Source organism: Scyliorhinus canicula, chromosome 13, assembly GCF_902713615.1.
Source record: "Scyliorhinus canicula chromosome 13, sScyCan1.1, whole genome shotgun sequence".
Lineage (NCBI taxonomy): Eukaryota > Metazoa > Chordata > Chondrichthyes > Carcharhiniformes > Scyliorhinidae > Scyliorhinus > Scyliorhinus canicula.
The window spans coordinates 8247092-8265381 of NC_052158.1; the positions used below are offsets into that span (position 1 = coordinate 8247092).

At 46.3% G+C, this 18290-nt stretch overlaps 1 protein-coding gene across 1 annotated transcript in view; it reads right to left on the reverse strand.

The window, feature by feature from the left end:
• The window catches only part of LOC119976455 (butyrophilin subfamily 3 member A2-like), a 104402-nt gene extending 87373 nt beyond the window's left edge, over window positions 1-17029 (reverse strand). Inside the window, exons 1-2 of the mRNA XM_038816991.1 lie at window positions 16871-17029; window positions 2927-3012 (exon numbers count right to left, since the gene is read on the reverse strand). Of these exons, the coding sequence (XP_038672919.1) occupies window positions 2927-2984 (58 nt within the window). The 5' untranslated portion in view covers window positions 2985-3012; window positions 16871-17029. The remainder of the gene's footprint in view (window positions 1-2926; window positions 3013-16870) is intronic.
• Between the last annotated feature and the right edge of the window lie 1261 nt (window positions 17030-18290).

The window sequence follows — 18290 nt, forward strand, 5'->3', positions numbered from 1 at the left end:
CGCTTTACTGAAATCCATATACACCACATCAACTGCTTTACCCTCATCCACCTGTTTGGTCGCCTTCCCAAAGAACTCAATAAGGTTTGTGAGGCACGACCTACCCTTCACAGAACTGTGTTGACTATCTCTAATCAAATTATTCCTTCCCAGATGATTATACGTCCTATCTCTTATAAACCTTTTCAAGACTTTGCCCACAACAGAAGTAAGGCTCACTGGTCTATAGTTACCGGGGTTGTCTCTACTCCCCTTCTTTATTTAAAAATATAATTTTTATTGGAATTTTAACAGAAAATATAAAACATAACGACAAACAATGAAATGCAACAAAATAACCCATAATAACTGTAACACCCCCAGACCGTATGTATCACATCCCCCCACCCCCCCAACCCCAATGAACAACAAAAGAACTTAAAAATAAATTTAAATTAAATAAACAAACACAGTCATTGTCCGCCCCCCCCCCTTTTTCCCTCCCCCTTCCCCCCTCCCCCCCGGGTTGCTGCTGCTACTGTCCCCGTACCCTATCGTTGAGCCAGAAAGTCGAGAAAAGGTTGCCACCACCTAAAGAACCCTTGTACCGACCCTCTCAGGGCGAATTTGACCTTCTCTAGCTTAATGAAACCCGCCATGTCATTGATCCAGGTCTCCACGCTTGGGGGCCTCGCATCCTTCCATTGTAGCAAGATCCTTCGCCGGGCTACTAGGGACGCAAAGGCCAGCACACCGGCCTCTTTCGCCTCCTGCACTCCCGGCTCCACCCCAACCCCAAAAATCGCGAGTCCCCCATCCTGGCTTGACCCTGGATCCTACCACCCTCGACACCATCCTCGCCACCCCCTTCCAGAACTCCTCCAGTGCCGGGCATGCCCAGAACATATGGGCATGGTTCGCTGGACTCCCCGAGCACCTGACACACCTGTCTTCACCCCCAAAGAACCTACTCATCCTCGTCCCAGTCATGTGGGCCCGGTGCAGCACCATGAATTGGATGAGGCTAAGCCGCGCACACGAGGAGGAAGAATTAACCCTCTCCAGGGCATCAGCCCATTCTACTCCCCTTCTTGAACAATAAGACAACATTTGCTATCCTCCAGTCTTCTGGCACTATTCCTGTAGTCAAAGATGATTTAAAGATCAAAGCCAAAAGCTCAGCAATCTCTTCCCTAGCTTCCCAGAGAACCCTGGGATAAATCCCATCTGGCCCAGGTCACTTATCTATTTTCACTCTTTCCAGAATTGCTAATACCTCCTCCTTATGAACCTCAAGCCCTTCTAGTCTAGTAGCCTGTATCTCAGTATTCTCCTCGATAACATTGTCTTTTTCCTGTGTGAATACTGACGAAAAAGATTCATTTAGCACCTCTCCTATCTCCTCGGACTCCACGCACAACTTCCCACTACTGTCCTTGACTGGCCCTACTCTTACCCAAGTCATTCTTTTCTTCCTGACATATCTATAGAAAGCTTTAGGGTTATCCTTGATCATACCTGCCAAAGACTTCTAATGTCCCCTCCTGGCTCTTCTTAGCTCTCTCTTTAGGTCCTTCCTAGCTAACTTCTAACTCTCGAGTGCCCTAACTGAACCTTCACGTCTCATCTTTACATAAGCCTCCTTCTTCCTCTTGACAAGTGTTTCAACTACTTTGGTAAACCACGGTTCCCTCGCTCGACCACTTCCTCCCTGCCTGACAGGTACATACTTATCAAGGACACGCAGTAGCTGTTCCTTGAACATGCTCCACATTTCCATTGCGCCCATCCCCTGCAGTTTCCCTCCCCATCCGATGCATCCTAAGTCTTGCCTCATCGCATCATAATTGCCTTTCCCCCAGATATAACTCTTGCCCTGCGGTGTATACATATCCCTTTCCACCACTAAAATAAACGTAAGCGAATTGTGGTCACTATCACTAAAGTGCTCACCGATCTCCAAATCTAACACTTGTCCTGGTTCATTACCCAGTACCAAATCCAATATGGCCTTGCCTCTCGTTGGCCTATCTACACACTGTGTCAGGAAACCCTCCTGCACACATTGGACAAAAACGGACCCATCTAAAGTACTCGAACTATAGCGTTTCCAGTCAATATTTGGAAAGATAAAGTCCCCCATTTGTTCCTAGTCCCCCATTAGTTCCATTCCTCCCAGAATGCACCACCTCACACTTCTCCGCATTGAACTTCATCTGCCACTGATCTGTCCATTCCACCAACTGGTCTCTGTCCTTTTGAAGGCCATCTATACTATTCTCCTCACAGTTTACAATGCTTCCAAGTTTCACAACATCCGTAAACATTGAAAATGTCACCTGCACACCAAGATCAAAATCATTAATATAAATCTGGAAAAGGGTCCCATAACGGACTCCTGGGGAAATTCAAACCTTCCTCCAACCTGAAAAATATCCACTGACGGTTACTCTCTGCTTCCTATTACTCAGCCAATTCTGTATCCACATTGCGACTGCCCCTTTCATTCCATGGGCTATAACTTTTCTCACTAGTCAATTATCTCAGTTATATGTATGACATATATTCTATCAAATGAGGAAATCATTTTAATATCCTTTATTCTGGCATTCTTACCCAGTCAATGTTAAAGTTAACCATTCAAATCTCTCCAGTATTGAAAAAGTATACACGTATTAATACACAGAAAGGCCAATCAGAGTTTTCACAGAATAATAATAGAATTCTGAAGTGGAATTCTCAAAGCTCCAATGGAACAATTCGAGAATATGATAAATAACACGGGAATTGAGTTTATAGAATCGCTGTAAATCAGTGTCTGAGACATCATCCCTTAACTGACAGAAACCATGCTGTTGTTGCAAAAGAATGAATCTTCCTAACATTGTAAGTAACACCATGGGAGGGTTACTGGTAATATAACTACACAGGTTATAATATTTCTTACCATGTACTGAATGCAGAATCACAAGTAGTAACAGCACAATCTGGTGAACTGTTTTCATCTTGAGATCTGAGCAGAAGAGGATTTGCCTGAGAGGGAGAGAAGTGATAGCTGATTACTTGTCACAGATCTCATGTTACATCGACAGTGCACTCACACCAATGTCAAACAGGCTGTGCAACAATTATACCAAGTTTTTGTTGAGATATAAACTCCCAGGGCCTGAAGTTCCTGAACTGTGGTTACATCCTGTGAACATGTGTGTGTTGTGTTATTTTTTTACCACTGTGCTGTGTTGTGTCTCTGGAGACTTTAATAAAATACTATGATTGGCATCTGAAGAATGATCCTGAATTAAGACGAGTCAGGCTTTGATATTTGACCATAATTTAATCATGTAACCATTGAGTTACCATTGCTTCCCTCAAGATTTGGTTCTCAATAGGAATTGCTCCTCTGATAAATGAATATCAGCGCACTTTCCCTGTGGAATATGATGTAGCCATGCTGATGGATAAATGCACAATATCTCAGGTAAGGCTGACTTGACTGGCAATGCTCCATTTGTTCTCCTTAACCACTAATGTGCTCTAATATTGGGGGAGTTCCCTGCGGTAACCCAATGTGATACTGCTGTCGGAGTGAAGGTTATATTGCAATAATTACCACAAATATCCAAAGTGATAACAGCAAAAAGCAAATTTTAAAAATGATTAATAAATGGGCTGAAAGTCCATTGGGGAGCCTTTTTTCAATAAGTTTCAGTGTACGCAAATGAGCCACTCTGGAAGCCATTTTATCACAATGCGAGATCACGGAGCAATCCAGGTACAATCATTGGGAAACTGTGGGAACAGGATGACATCATCGATAATGGAGTTCAATTGAAGATTAAAATTGGCTCCTCCCAGTTTCAGATGGTGAACAATTCCTTCACCTGAAATGTCAGCACAGAAAGGTGGAGATCTGACACAACATCTCCATTTTCTGACTTGTATTGTCCAATTTTCACATGAAAACTGGGCAGAATTAAATTGGAGAAGACTAGCTTGCTGTTTCTGTCACTCTCCTTGTCTGTCTATCCACCCCCCCTCCCCCACACTGTTTTCTTTATTTCACTCACATGTTATCTGTTGGTTTCTGTGGTTGGGAGGCTTCATTCCTGTGGTAAGTGCTGAGAGAACACGTAGACATTCCATATCCCCGTCTATGAACTTTATTGATCAGGGGATGGTAACTGAGGGATTATGGCGCTGAACAGGCAACCCAAATGTAGCAAGTTAAAACAACATTGTGATATTCAATAAATCTGATGAACGGGAGTGGTGGGGGGGGGGGGGGGGGGGGGGGGGGGGGGGAGCTGTCATATGATGTGAGCATGGGAGTGGTAGCATTTTCATGAGCTCACCTTTTAATCCTTTATTTTACCCTGATGCACAATTAATATTTGCTTTATCTTGGGTTACACGGCTTGCACTCCGTCCCTGGAGTACTGCTTTCCCTCCATATCCTTTGATCCCTTTAGCTGCAAATGCCTCCTAATCCGAACCCTAACCCTAAACCTTAACCCGAACTCTAACTCCATTTTGAAGACAGACAATGTTTTGGCCTCAACTGCTTTCCGTGGTAGAGAATTCCACAGGCTCACCACTGTCTGGGTGAAGAATTTCACCTGATCTCTGCACTCAATGATTTACCCGTCATCCTCAGACTGACCTCTGGTTCTGGACTCTCCCACCATGATCTGGACAGGTTGGGTGAGTGGGCAAATCAATGGCAGATGCAGTATAATTTGGATAAGTGTGAGGTTATTCACTTTGGAAGCACAAACAGGAAGTCCCACCATCCCAGGAATCAGCCTGGTAAACCTTTGCTGAACTCCTTCCAGAGCAAGAAAATCCTTCCTCAGAAAAGAAGACCAAAACTGCACACAATAATCCAGGTGTGATCACATCAAGGCCCGATACAATGCAGCAAGACATCCCTGTTCCTGTACTCGAATCCTCTCACAATGAAGACCAACATACCACTTGCCTTCTTTATCACCTACTTCACCTGCATGTTTACTTTCAGTGATTGGTGCCGAAGGACATCTCGGTCTCCTTGCACATTCCCCTCTCTGAATCTATAGCCATTCAGATAATAATCTGCCTGGGCTCAGCCGAGACAGCAGGCTGGAAGTAAGGAGTCTATGTGTCCCGATCGTTGGAATCCTTGGAAAATCCTGAAGAGTGCTCACCATTTTGGATGCTGCTTTATCCTGATGTCTGCATTCTTCATGCACCACTGGCAGGGGGGTGGGAACCAGGATGTTAGCTTAGAAGGTGTAATAACTGAAGGGTGTGTTGTTCCTCGTGTCTTAATAAAGCTCGTAGTCTCAAAGGTGGACAAGATGCTTTATTGTGAATTCGGCTGTCTTCAGATCTTAACTTACGGCTACCTCAAATGTTGCCTGCCTGTGTCTGTGTCCTGCTACCAGTTCTACCTTCCGTGAAGTGTGTCCTCACTTCCTGTCCCTGTGTATTTATAGCTCTCCCGTGCTCCCTCTAGTGCTTGCTCAGTTGTATTGCATCTACTCAGATCTACAATCACGACATCCCCCCTTTTTTCTTTACATATTTTCTGTACATCGTTAAAGAAAATTGTACAAAACAGTTAGATTACTTACGGTATGTGTATCTATACAAGAGATTGTGCTATTGCATATTTTACAAAGCTAATTTATATTTATGAGTCCAATCTTAATAAAAACATTTATGAGTCCAAACTTGATGAATTTGTTCACTGAGTTTTTTCTTTTGTTGTTGTTGACGTGGTGATATTGATATTGAAACTCCGTTGTGAATGTTGTCGGTGTTCTTGTTATTTTAAGTAACCAATGCGTCATCCCGAGGTGTATGCATGGTCGAACCACTGATGTTGACTGACATGGACTTTTTTCTGTGCTTGTGGTATCGATTTAGTGTCATCTGCCTTGAAAGCTGGCGTGCTTGCTTGTTCTGGAGCAGATGTGAGTTTGTGCGATTCGTTGTCATCCCATGGCATGTTTGTAGTCTTGTCATTGTTTTGCAGTGTGCTGTGGCATTGTCCTTCATGTGCAGAGTTGTACCATTTTGTACAAGTCATTGTTTCATTGCTGTTGTTTCTGTCGTTCCTGTCTTTGTTGTTTTCGTTGCCATTCTTGTTGCTGTTTTTGTCGTTTCTGTCTTTGTTGTTGTCGCTATCTTTGTTATGCTTCTTGTTGGTTTTGTTGTTCTTCTTGTAGTTTTTGTCGTTGTGCTTTGTAGTTTTTGTTGGTGCTGTTGTTGTTCTTGTTTCTGCAGTGCTTCTTGCGATTTTTGTTGTTCTTATTGCGCTTCATGTTGCTTTTGTTCTTGCTGTTTTTGTTCTCGTTTCTTCTGTGCCTCTTGTGGCTTTTGTTTTTCTTGTTATGCTCAATGAGTGTCCCGTGTGGATAATTTGAGTCATTGTCACAGTTATTGGTGCGAGTGTCCTTTGTGGAATCTGTTACATTGAACGTTTCGTCTCGAGAATGGTGAGAATGATCTGATGTTGCATTGATGCTGGTGACATCAGTCATTTGTGGTGGATTTGATTCGTCATCTTTGCTTTCTTGGTGCTCCTCTTCCGGAGTCAAAATCTTCATGATTTCAATTGACGTGGTCTCTCTGGACTCTTGGCGCTCCTCTTCTGGAGTCAAAATCTGGATGGTTTCTATTGGCGGGGTCTCACTGGACTCTTGGTGCTCCTCTTCTGGAGTCAAAATCTGGATGGTTTCTATTGGCGGGGTCTCACTGGACTCTTGGTGCTCCTCTTCTGGAGTCAAAATCTGCATGGTTTCTGTTGCTGTGGTCTCTCTGGACTCTTGGGTGGCCCTACTCTGTGCTTCTGTACAGACAAGCTGAGAACTGTCAGTCTCGCTGTGATCCTGTACCTCCTGTAAGCCGAGTGTGATCAGCTTGTCACTGTTTTCGCATGCAGTGGGTAGATGTACATTGTCTTCTTCTTGATTATGTGAGCTTGGTAGACTTTCATAGTCTGCTTGCGGTTGCTCAGATACGGCGGGTTAACCTTCATGGTCTTGTTCATGCATGGTGTTTGCCAGGGAGTGTTTGTTTGCTTCCCTTTTGGAGTCTTTCATCACTCTCACTGTGGAGCCTGTCATTGCTCTCTCTGTGGAGTCTTTCTGTGCTCTCTGTGTGGCGTCATCTTCGTCTTGGGTATTGCTGTCATCCAATGTGTCGACGATCTACCATGGCACCATGGTGTTGGATTCATCTACCACGAGTAGATTCGTGTTGAGCTTTGCGACCGTGTCGCTGATGCTGTGATCAGCATATCCGAATAACTCCTTCATGTCTGAGTAGTATTCTTTGAAAACCAGTGGTGCACACTGCTTTTTCCAGGGTGTTGTGAGAGTTATTTTCAACTGCTGGTTTAAGTTCAGCCGTTTTTCTGTGTTCTGAGGCAAGACAATTTGGTTTTACAGCTTTAAATATCTTGTTTTCAATTTTCGGGCATTTCCCTTTTAAGTGGGCGTGGTCCGGATCCTCAGACGTCATGACGCTCGTGACGTCATGCGTAGGAATCGATTGCGCATGCGCACATCGGCCTTCCTTCACTGTGCGGTTTTGTGTCCACTGCACATGCGTGGCATGCGCATGCGCATAACGATCCGCGACCAAAACGTTTTGAGACTGCGCATGCAACGCTTGCGCATGCACATAACGACCAGCAACAAGAACTTTTTTAAACTGCCCATGCGCGGCTGGCGCATGCGCAGAATGATAAATGGGTGATTGTAACTGCGCATGCGCGGCTTCTATTTCCTGCGCATGTGCAGACGCAGATTTTAGTTCTGTCTGCCAGAGACTGTAAAATGTGCTCCGACGTCATTTTATCGCGGATTTCAGCGTTTTTTCTTTCTGAAAGTTGTAAGTTACCTTTTCCTTTCGATTTGTACTGGATTTTAGCGTTTTGGCTTTGTGAAAAATTCAAGTTATTTCTTCTTTTTGATCTGTACTTTTCACTCGTGGGGCGCAATTCTCCGCACTCACGACGGTGCGGAGAATAGCGGGGTTCGTAAAATTTTACGGCCACGCTAGTCTGACGCCCTCCCGCTATTCTCCCCCCCCCCCACGCCCGACTCCCGATACGAATCGCTGCCGCCGTTTTTTTACGGCCAGCAGCGATTCTCAGCTGGCCGATGGGCCGAGTTCCAAGCACTTTACGGCTGTTTTTACGAACGGCAAACACACCTGGTCTGGCCGTTCGTAAAAACGGCCGTAAAGTGCCGATTTTGAAAACCATGGCACCGTGGGCACCGATCGCGGGCAGCGGGTCCGATACCCGCGCACTCTTTGTCCTTCCGCCGCCCCGCTGTATCACTTCGCGGGGCGGCTGAGGGGCATCCCGGCCCGCGCATGCGCGGGTTTCGCGCAAATGCGCGATGACGTCATCCACGCATGCGCGGGTTGGAGTCTTCCAATCCGCGCATGCGCGGCTGACGTCATGTGACGCGTCAGCCGGCGCAAACTCTGGCAAGCGGGCTTATCGAAATTCGTTAAGCCCGCGATGCCGGAGTTCACGGCTGCGGCGTACTAGCCCCGACCGGGGACCAGAATCGGTTCCCGGTCGGGGAGGGGGGGGGGCTGGCGTCAAACCCGCCCGGATTTGGCGCCAGCCTTACGATTTCTCCCTCTCTGGGAGAATCGCGCCCGTGATTTCTTGACTGAACCCTTTCTGTTTTGATAGTGATTGTTTGAGTTTTGCATCACTCAGTCTCTGTGCAGTTTGGCCTCTGAGCATACTGTGCTGTTCAAATTCCATACAGTACTCTTCAAATTTGTTTAGTATTGTTTGTAAGTTGTTGCTGTCTTCATCTTTTGAGTATTTAAATCCATTATATACTTTCCTAGCTTCATGTCCTGCGATGAGCATTGCTATTTTAATTTCGTCTGAGGCTGCTTCTACATCATTAGCTATGATATAAAAATTGAACATTTGTTTAAATATTTTCCAAACATTTCTTACATTGCCTGTCATGTCCAGCTGAGGTGGGGTTCCAAGCCACCTCATCGAATAAGCGATGTCTTCCCAAGTCGAATGTCCAGTAGGAGGTTTTCTTGCCATTTTGGTCTTTCTGTGTCTGCAGCTGAGTTGTCTTGTAGTAAGCGTCTGAAGTCACTCCTTGGTACCATGTGTTGTTCCTCGTGTCTTAATAAAGCTTGTAGTCTCAAAGGTGAAGAAGATGCTTTATTGTGAATTTGTTCTGTCTTCAGATCTTAACTTACGGCTACCTCAAATGCTGCCTGTCTGTGTCCTGCTACCAGTTCTGCCTTCCGTGAAGTGTGTCCTCACTTCCTGTCCCTGTGTATTTATAGCTCTCCCGTGCTCCCTCTAGTGCTTGTTCAGTTATATTGCATCTACTCAGATCTACAATCACCACAAAGGGGAAACAGAGAACCAAAATAAGAGAGGAACATCACCCTCCGGCAGGTGACAAGTGTGAGAAGAGAGGTGGTCAATGCAGTATTAAGGGTGTTGTACCCAAATGCGCGCAGTATACGGAACAAGATAAATGAGCTTGTTGCTCACATTGAAATTGGCCGGTATGATGTAGGCATCACAGAGGCATGGCTACAAGGGGATCAGGGCTGGGATCTAAATATACAAGGACATGTGTCCTATCGAAAGGACAGGCAGATGGGCAAAGGAGGCGGGGTTGCATTTTTAGTAAGGAATGAAGTTAAATCGATAGCAAGGAACGACATAGGATCAGAAGATATGCAATCTCTGAGAGTAGATTTGAGGAATCGCAAAGGAAAAAAGACCCTGATGGGAGTTATGTACAGGCCCCCTTGCAGTACTCAGGATATACGGCAGAAAATAAATTAGGAGATACAAAAGGCATGTAAAAAAGGCAATATTACAATAATCATGGGGGACGTCAATATGCAGGTGGACTGGGAAAATCAGGTTGGTAGTGGATCCTAAGAAAAGGAATTTGTGGAATATCTAAGAGATTGGTTTTTGGAGCAGCTTATGACAGAGCCGACTAGGGGACAGGCAATTCTGGGTTTGGTGATGTGTAATGAGGCAGACTTGATTAGGGAACTTAAGGTGAAGGAACCCTTAGGGAGCAGTGACCACAATATGGTAGAATTTTTTTTAGAATTAGAAGAGTACAGCACAGAACAGGCCCTTCGGCCCTCGATGTTGTGCCGAGCAACGATCACCCCACTCAAGCCCACGCATCCACCCCACACCAGCAACCCAACAACCCCCATTAACCTTATTTTTTAGGACACTACGGGCAATTTAGCCTGGCCAATCCACCTAACCCACACATCTTTGGACTGTGGGAGGAAACCGGAGCACCCGGAGGAAACCCACGCACACACGGGGAGGACGTGCAGACTCCGCACAGACAGTGACCCAGCCGGGAATCGAACCTGGGACCCTGGAGCTGTGAAGCATTGATGCTAACCACCATGCTACCGTGCGGCCCAACAGTTTACCCTGCAGTTTGAGAGGGAGAGGGAGAAGCTGCAATCAGATGGAACGGTATTACAATTAAATAAGGGTAACTACACAGACATGGTAATTCTATGATAATTTTAAGATAATGAGGGAGGAGCTGGACAGAGTTTTTTGGAAAAGGAGCCTAAGGCAGTGGAACAGCAATGGCAGGGTTTTTGGGGGTTATTCGGGAAGCACAGTACAAATTCACCCAAGGAGGAGGAAACATGCTAAGGACAGGACAAGGCATCCATGGGTGACGAGGGAAGTTAAAGACAGCATAAAAGCAAAAGAAAAAGCATACAAAATGGCGAGGATTAGTTGGAAGCCAGAGGATTGGGAAACCTTTAAAACCGAGCAGAGGACAACTAAAAAAGCAATAAGGGAGGAGAATATGAAATATGAGTGCAAACTAGCTAATAATATAAAGGAAGGTAGGAAGAGTTTTTTTCAATATTTAAAAGGTAAGAGAGATAAAAAAAAAAGACATTGGACCACTGGGCAATGTGGCTGGAGAAGTAATAACAGAAAACAAAGAAATAGCAGAGGAACTGAATAGTTACTTTGCATCAGTCTTCATGGTGGAAGACACCAGTGGGATGCCAGCGCTCCAGGAGAACCAGGGGGCAGAGGTGAGTGCAGTGACCATCACTAATAAGAAAGCTCTGGGGAAACTGAAAGGTCTGAAGGTGGATAAATCAACTGGACCAGATGGACTACACCCCAGTGTTCTAAAAGAGATAGCTGAGGAGATTCTTGAATCATAGAATCATAGAATTTACAGTGCAGAAGGAGGCCATTCGGCCCATCGAGTCTGCATCGGCTCCTGGAAAGAGCAATTGGTGGTGATCTTTCAGGAATCACTGGTGGCAGGAAGGGTCCTAGAGGACTGGAAAGTGGCTAATGTAACACAGCTGTTTAAGAAGGGAGGGCAGCAGAAGACAGGAAATTATAGGCCGGTTAGCCTGACTTCAGTCATTGGTAAGATTTTAAAGTCCATTATTGAAGATGAAATCGCAGAGTACTTTGAAGTGCATGACAAAATAGGACTGAGTCAGCACGGCTTCGTTAAGGGGTGGTCATGCCTGACAAATCTGTTAGAGTTCTCTGAGGAAGTAACAAGGAAGTTGGACAAAGGAGGACCAGTGGAAGTGATTTATTTAGATTTCCAGAAGACCTTTGACAAGGTGCCTCATAGGAAACTGTGAAATAAGTTAAGAGCTCATGGTGTTGAGGATAAGATCCTGGCATGGATAGAGGATTGGCTGACTGGCAGAAGGCAGAGAGTGGGGATAAAGGGGTCTTTTTCAGGATGGCAGCTGGTGACTAGTGGTGTGCCTCAGGAATCGGTGCTGGGATCACAACTTTTCACAATATACATTAATGATCTGGAAGAAGGAACTGAAGGCACTGTTGCTAAGTTTGTCGATGATACAAAGATCTGTAGAGGGGAAGGTAGTATTGAGGAAGCAAGGGGGCTACAGAAGGACTTGGACAGGCTAGGAGAGTGGGCAATGAAGTGGCAGATGGAATACAATTTGGAAAAGTGTGAGGTTATGCACTTTGGATGGAGGCATAGACTATTTTCTAAATAGGGAGATGCTTTGGAAATCAGAAGCACACAGGGACTTGGGAATCCTTGTTCATGATTCTCTTAAGGTTAATGTGCAGGTTCAGTCAACAGTTGGGAAGGCAAATGCAATGTTTGCATTCATGTCGAGAGGGCTAGAATACAAGACCAGGGATGTACTTTTGAGGCTATATAATGCTCTGGTCAGACCCCATTTGGAGTATTGTGAACAGTTTTGGGTCCCGTATCTAAGGAAGGATTGCTGGCCTTGGAAAGGGTCCAGAGGAGGTTCACAAGAATGATCCCTGGAATGAAGAGCTTGTTGTATGAGGAACAGTTGAGGACTCTGGGTCTGTACTCGTCGGAGTTTAGAAGGATGAGGGGGGATCTTAAGGAAACTTACAGGATACTTCATGGCCTGGACAGAGTGGACGTGGAAAGGATGTTTCCACTTGTAGGAAAAACTAGAACCAGAGGGCACAATCTCAGACTAAAGGGACGATCCTTCAAAACAGAGATGAGGAGGCATTTCTTCAGCCAGAGGATGGTGAATCTGTGGAACTCTTTACCGCAGAAGGCTGTGGAAGCCAAATGACTGAGTATCTTTAAGACAGAGAGAAGTAGGTTCTTGAATAATTTGGGGAGGAGAATGGGGATGAGGAAAATATCAGCCATGATCGAATGGCGGAGCAGTCACTATGGGCCGAGTGGCCTAATTCTGCTTCTGTGTCTTATGGTCTTATTCCTCATCCTGACAACTGCCGCATTCCTCAGTTGTTATCCTGGACTTCACTCCCTGATAATCATGTTGTTGTCTGTTAATGTTGTATTTTATCTGCTTGCAGGGAAGTAAATATTTTGGGTGCGATGTCCTGCACGGCTGGTGATCCTGATTTAAGAAGGTTATATCATGTTAAGCTGACTATTGGATTTGAGATTTGTGCACAGTTTCTTTATCCTAATATCTCCTTGGGGGGAGGATGTGCAGAGCCGGAGCGGGGGGAGGGGTAGAGGATGTGGTTGTTTAGCTTAGTTCGGTCATCACTTTGTTTGCGGAAGGCCTCCCCATGATCAGAGCTATTTTATTTTCTTGGTTTCCCTTTTTTCTTCTTCAGGCCCAGGCTGACTTTGTATTTTTCTGTGTGGAGTGGGATTAGTCTGAATCCTCTAGGGAGGAGTCAGTCATTTTTCCTGGTACAGGTCTCCCTCTTCAACTATTCTAATTGCTGTCAGAGGTGATGGGAGTGAGACCTGTCTGTCTTTATCTGGTGGGACGTGGAGTCTTATTTTTGTTTAGCACCTTTCCTTTTTCAGGCCTTAGCAGAGGGTGTGTTATCCTGTTGAGCACTGGGACTTGTGTGGCTCCCATTCAGGAATGAGTCAGTTGTTTCTCCTGACATGGGTCTCCATCTTTGATGGTGGTAATCCTTGGGGCACAGTTCTCCTGATTGTTATTTGGTGGTGGTACTGGGTTAGGCCCGGCTCTGTGATCATTATCTTGTTGCTCATTTAATGGACGTATTGTCCTTGGATGGATATATTCTTCCTTCTTTCTTTAATTCATTTACAGGATGTGGGCATCGCTGGTTATTGTCCATCCGTAGTTGCCCTTCAGAAGGTGATGGTGAGCTGTCTTCTTGAACCACTGCATTCCCTGAGGTGCAGGTACACCCACAGTGCTCTTCCAGGATTTTGATTCAGCGACAATGAAGGAGGGGCGATATATTTCCCAAGTCCAGGTGGTGAGTTACTTGGAGAGGAACCTCCACAATGTTTTGGCCTCAACTATTTTCTGTGGTATAAAATTCCACAGATTCACACTCTCTGGGTGAAGTGGTTTCTCCTCACCTCAGTCCTGAAAGGTCCACCCCTTATCCTCAAACTATGGCGTCTAGTTCTGGACTCCACCGCCATCGAGAACATTTTTTCTGAATCTACCCTGTATGTTTTTTTTGTTCATAAATTCAGAGGACCCAGTTATTTGTTTTCCGATTATGGGGCAATTTAGTGTGGCCAATCCAACTAGCCTGCACATCTATGGGTTGTGGGAGTGAAACCTACGCAGACACGGGGAGAATGAGCAAACTCCACACAGATAGTGACCCGGGGCCAGGATCGAACCCTGGTCCTCAGCGCTGATGCAGCTGTGCCACCGTGCCGCCCTGAGAATCTACCCTGTATAATCCTGTTAGAAGTTTGTGTGAGATCCCCTCTCACTCTTCTAAACACCAATAAATATAATCCTAACGGATTTAGTCTCTCCTCATATGACAGTCCCGCCACCCCAGGAATCTGCCTGGTAAACCTTCACTGCACTCTCTCCAAGGCAAGAACATCCTTCCTCAGGTAAGGACACTAAAACAGCACACAATACTCCAGATGTGGCCTCACCAATGCCATATACGATTCAGCGATGGCAATGGTTAGATCCTCTCTTGTTGGAGATGGTCATTCTCTGGTACTTGGATGGCATGAATGTAACTTGCCATTTGTCAGCCCAAGCCTGAACATTGTCCAGGTCTTGCTGCATTTGGACATGGGCTGCTTCATTATCGGTGGCATTGTGAATGGTTCTGAACATTGTGCAGTCATCCGCAAATATCCCCACTTCTGATCTTCTGATGGGAGGTCATCGACGATGCAGCTGAAGGTGGATGGACCTGAGGAACTCCTGCAGTGATGTCCTAGAGCTAAGATGATTGACCTCCAACCACTACAACCATCTTCCTCTGTGCCAGGTATGACTCCAACCAGCGGAGAGTTTTCACCCTGATTCCCATTGACTCCAGTTTTGGTCGGGCTCCTTGATGCCATATTCAGTCAAATGCTGCCTTGATGTTAAGGGCAATCACTCTCACCTCAGGCATTCAGCTCTTTTGTCCATGTTTGTACCAATGCTGTAATGAGGTCAGGAGCTGAGTGACCGTGGCAGAACCCAAACTGAGCATCCGTGAGCAGGGTCTATGGGAGACTCTGGATTGAGATTTGAGGCTTGGTGGTCCCCTCATTATCTTTGTGGCCACCTGAAATGGCATCCAGCAGAGGACGCTGGGAAAAGTGTCCAGGTTCAGAGACAGACAGGCTGCAGCCCTCAAATAAACAAAAGGCTGCAGCAGAGACTTTGCAAACAACACAGGAAAAAGCCATCAAGAGGCCATCCTAGGATAATGCATATCGATATAGTGTAGCAGACTTGGTGGCATCTGTTTCCTTATTTAGGAAGACCTACGTGCCTCGGACATCAACGGACATGGCCGGTAAGGACACATCCCGCCATCAAGGTAGCCAGTCTTGATTGGACCCAATCGATCAGGGTGATCGAGCCCTGATCGATTGATTGGAAGTTTGCCTGGGATCACCCAAAAGTGCACGAAATTCCTGGGATAAAAGGTGCTGCACAATCCCTCATTTGCTCTCTCGACAGCAACCAACAATGGTGACCCTTCACTGGCCGAAGAAGAGGAAGACCATCCACGCCATCGACGGAAGGACCAGAGCCAAGGACAATGATGACTAGCAACAGACTATCAACACTGCCAGACCGCGGACTCCAGATATTGGCCATATCTGCCCGGTCACTTGAAAGTTAAGTTAAGGTCTTGCAAGTAATAGCTTTGTAGTTTAACTTATGTGTGTGTGATTGAAACAACCTTAACCTTGTGTGCACGCCAATAAATTATATTATTGTACAAAACAACTTGTGGTCATTTGTCCATCGTGTATGGGTTAAGGACACCCTGTGGTTTAGGAGTAACAACATCTTGTAGTTATATCCTGGCTGCCTGTTCTGGCCTGGGTGTGGAGAAGACTTTCCTTTCTTTTATTTTTCCATGGGAGACCTTGGGCTGAGGATTCAGGCTGGTGGTACCTGGTCCTCTCTTTGTCATTTTTTCATCTTATAGTTACGGGGGAGGGGTTGTCTGTCTTGGCCAGGGTCTGGGGAAGGGTTTAAACTGTAATTTAAAAGTTAGTCGATTTGCCCTTAACACTGGGATTCTCCGGTTGTTGTTTTCCTATTCTGTCATTTTGGTTTTAAAGCTATGGTATGATATAGGTCTGTAATGTATCCTGTTCAGGTACAGACAAGTCTTGTATCCGTGGCAGGAAATTGTTGGGGATTTTGCCGATGATTTATTCGGTCTTATTTGTCCCGATTATGTAATGACTTGTTTTGTGCTGTTTCTGTCGTACATTGATCCCAAGAGCTATCTTTCTCCTTACGCTGTTTTGTGACGCTTTTTATAAAAAAATTGAAAATAAACATGAAAAAAATCATAGAACCATGGAAACGTTCAGCCACTGTACCTGTGTCAGCCAAAAAGGAAACTAGCTGCTACCTGATGCATAGCTGTACAGATTCCAGCACATCAGATACAGATCCAAGCACGTTTTAAATGAGTTGAGATGTCACAGCGTTCCAATGAGGAGGGATTTATGGAATGTGATCTTCAAAAGTACCTGGTGCTGGACCATTTGTTCACTTCATTAACACATTGGTGTTCACATTCACTCCTGTGATCCACAATGAATTTAAACACAAACATCTTAATGACCGTCACATGACTCTGTTCCTCCTTTTTATTTCCGTCTCTCTTTCTGGTCGCTGTGTTTGACTCTGACGGTTTCAGCTTTGAAATCTCCTCTGGCTCCCATTCCCTTATCCTGATAGGAGCCAGTTCCACTCTCTCTTCAGGATTACAGACATTTTAGAAAGTTTCTCACTTCTCCCTGGACAATCTCCAGCCGCTCCCAGTTCAATTCCTTCCATTTGATCGGCACCATTCAGCCTGAATAAAAAAACACCCAATCCCACAGGAAATAAACCCTCCACAAAATAAAGCAGATTTGGGACTCACCTCTGACTTTCCCACAACCATGTCCAAGATTTTCTGCCTTTTCCCAACAGATCTGTGAAGAGTAAAAATGTTCCCAACAACAGCTCGTCCCTCGCTGCAAACTTTTACTTTCGGTTTTCACTGACTTCCTGAATTGAGAAACATTTCCTGGTTCCACACCTGGAGGCCCTCGGAGCCTCTTTTCATTAAAATATATACCCCCTCCTTCCTCTGCCCCTTCCCCTCCTCAAACCCCTTGCCTCTTCCTTGCCCTATTCACCCCTCCTCACCCCATTCCCCTTCCTCACCCACTATCTCACTCCCGAACCCCCTCGTTCTCCCTCCCCTCCTCATTCTCCCTCCCTCTCCTCATTCTCCCTCCCCCTCCTCATTCTCCCTCCCCCTCCTCATTCTCCCTCCCCTCATCATTCTCCCTCCCCCTCCTCATTCCCCCTCCCCTCCTCATTCTCCCTCCCTCCTCATTCTCCCTCCCCTCCTCATTCTCCCTCCCCTCCTCATTCTCCCTCCCCCTCCTCATTCCCCTCCCCTCATTCTCCCTCCTCATTCTCCCTCCCCTCCTCATTCTCCCTCCCCTCCTCATTCTCCCTCCCCCTCCTCATTCTCCCTCCCCCTCCTCATTCTCCCTCCCCTCATCATTCTCCCTCCCCTCCTCATTCTCCCTCCCCTCCTCATTCTCCCTCCCCCTCCTCATTCCCCCTCCCCCTCCTCATTCCCCCTCCCCCTCCTCATTCCCCTCTTCTCATTCTCTCTCCCCTCCTCATTCTCCCTCCCCCTCATTCTCCCTCCCCCTCCTCATTCTCCGTCCCCCTCCTCATTCTCCCGCCCCTCATTCTCCCTCCCCCTCATTCTCCCTCCCCCTCCTCATTCTCCCTCCCCTCCTCATTCTCCCTCCCCCTCCTCATTCTCCCCCCTCCTCATTCTCCATCCCCCTCCTCATTCTCCTCTCCTCATCTTCTTCTAACTAGTTCCCCGCTCTTCTTCCCACTCTCACCTTCCTCGTCACATTCTTCCGCTCCTCATCGCACTACCTTCTCGTCACCCTCCTCACCCCATCCACCTCCCCTCCTCGTGCCCCTCTCTCTCTCTTAACCTTGTTCTTGCCCCTATCTCCCTCTCCTTTCTCTTTGTCCTCGCCCCATCCTCATTCCCCTCTCCTCCTCATAGCACTCTCCCCCTCCTCAGACCCCTCACTCCTTCTCTTACCCTCACCCCTCCATATGCTACCCACCCCTTGCCCCATCTTTGCCCCCTCTTCATCCCAATTACCCTCCCCTTCCTCACCCTCTCCTCACCCTAACCCCCTCCTCACCTCTATCTCCCTTCCCCTCCTTATCCCCCTTTCAGTAAGAAACCTTACAACACCAAATTAAAGTCCAACAGGTTTATTTTAAGTCACTAGCTTTCGGAGCATAGCTCCTTC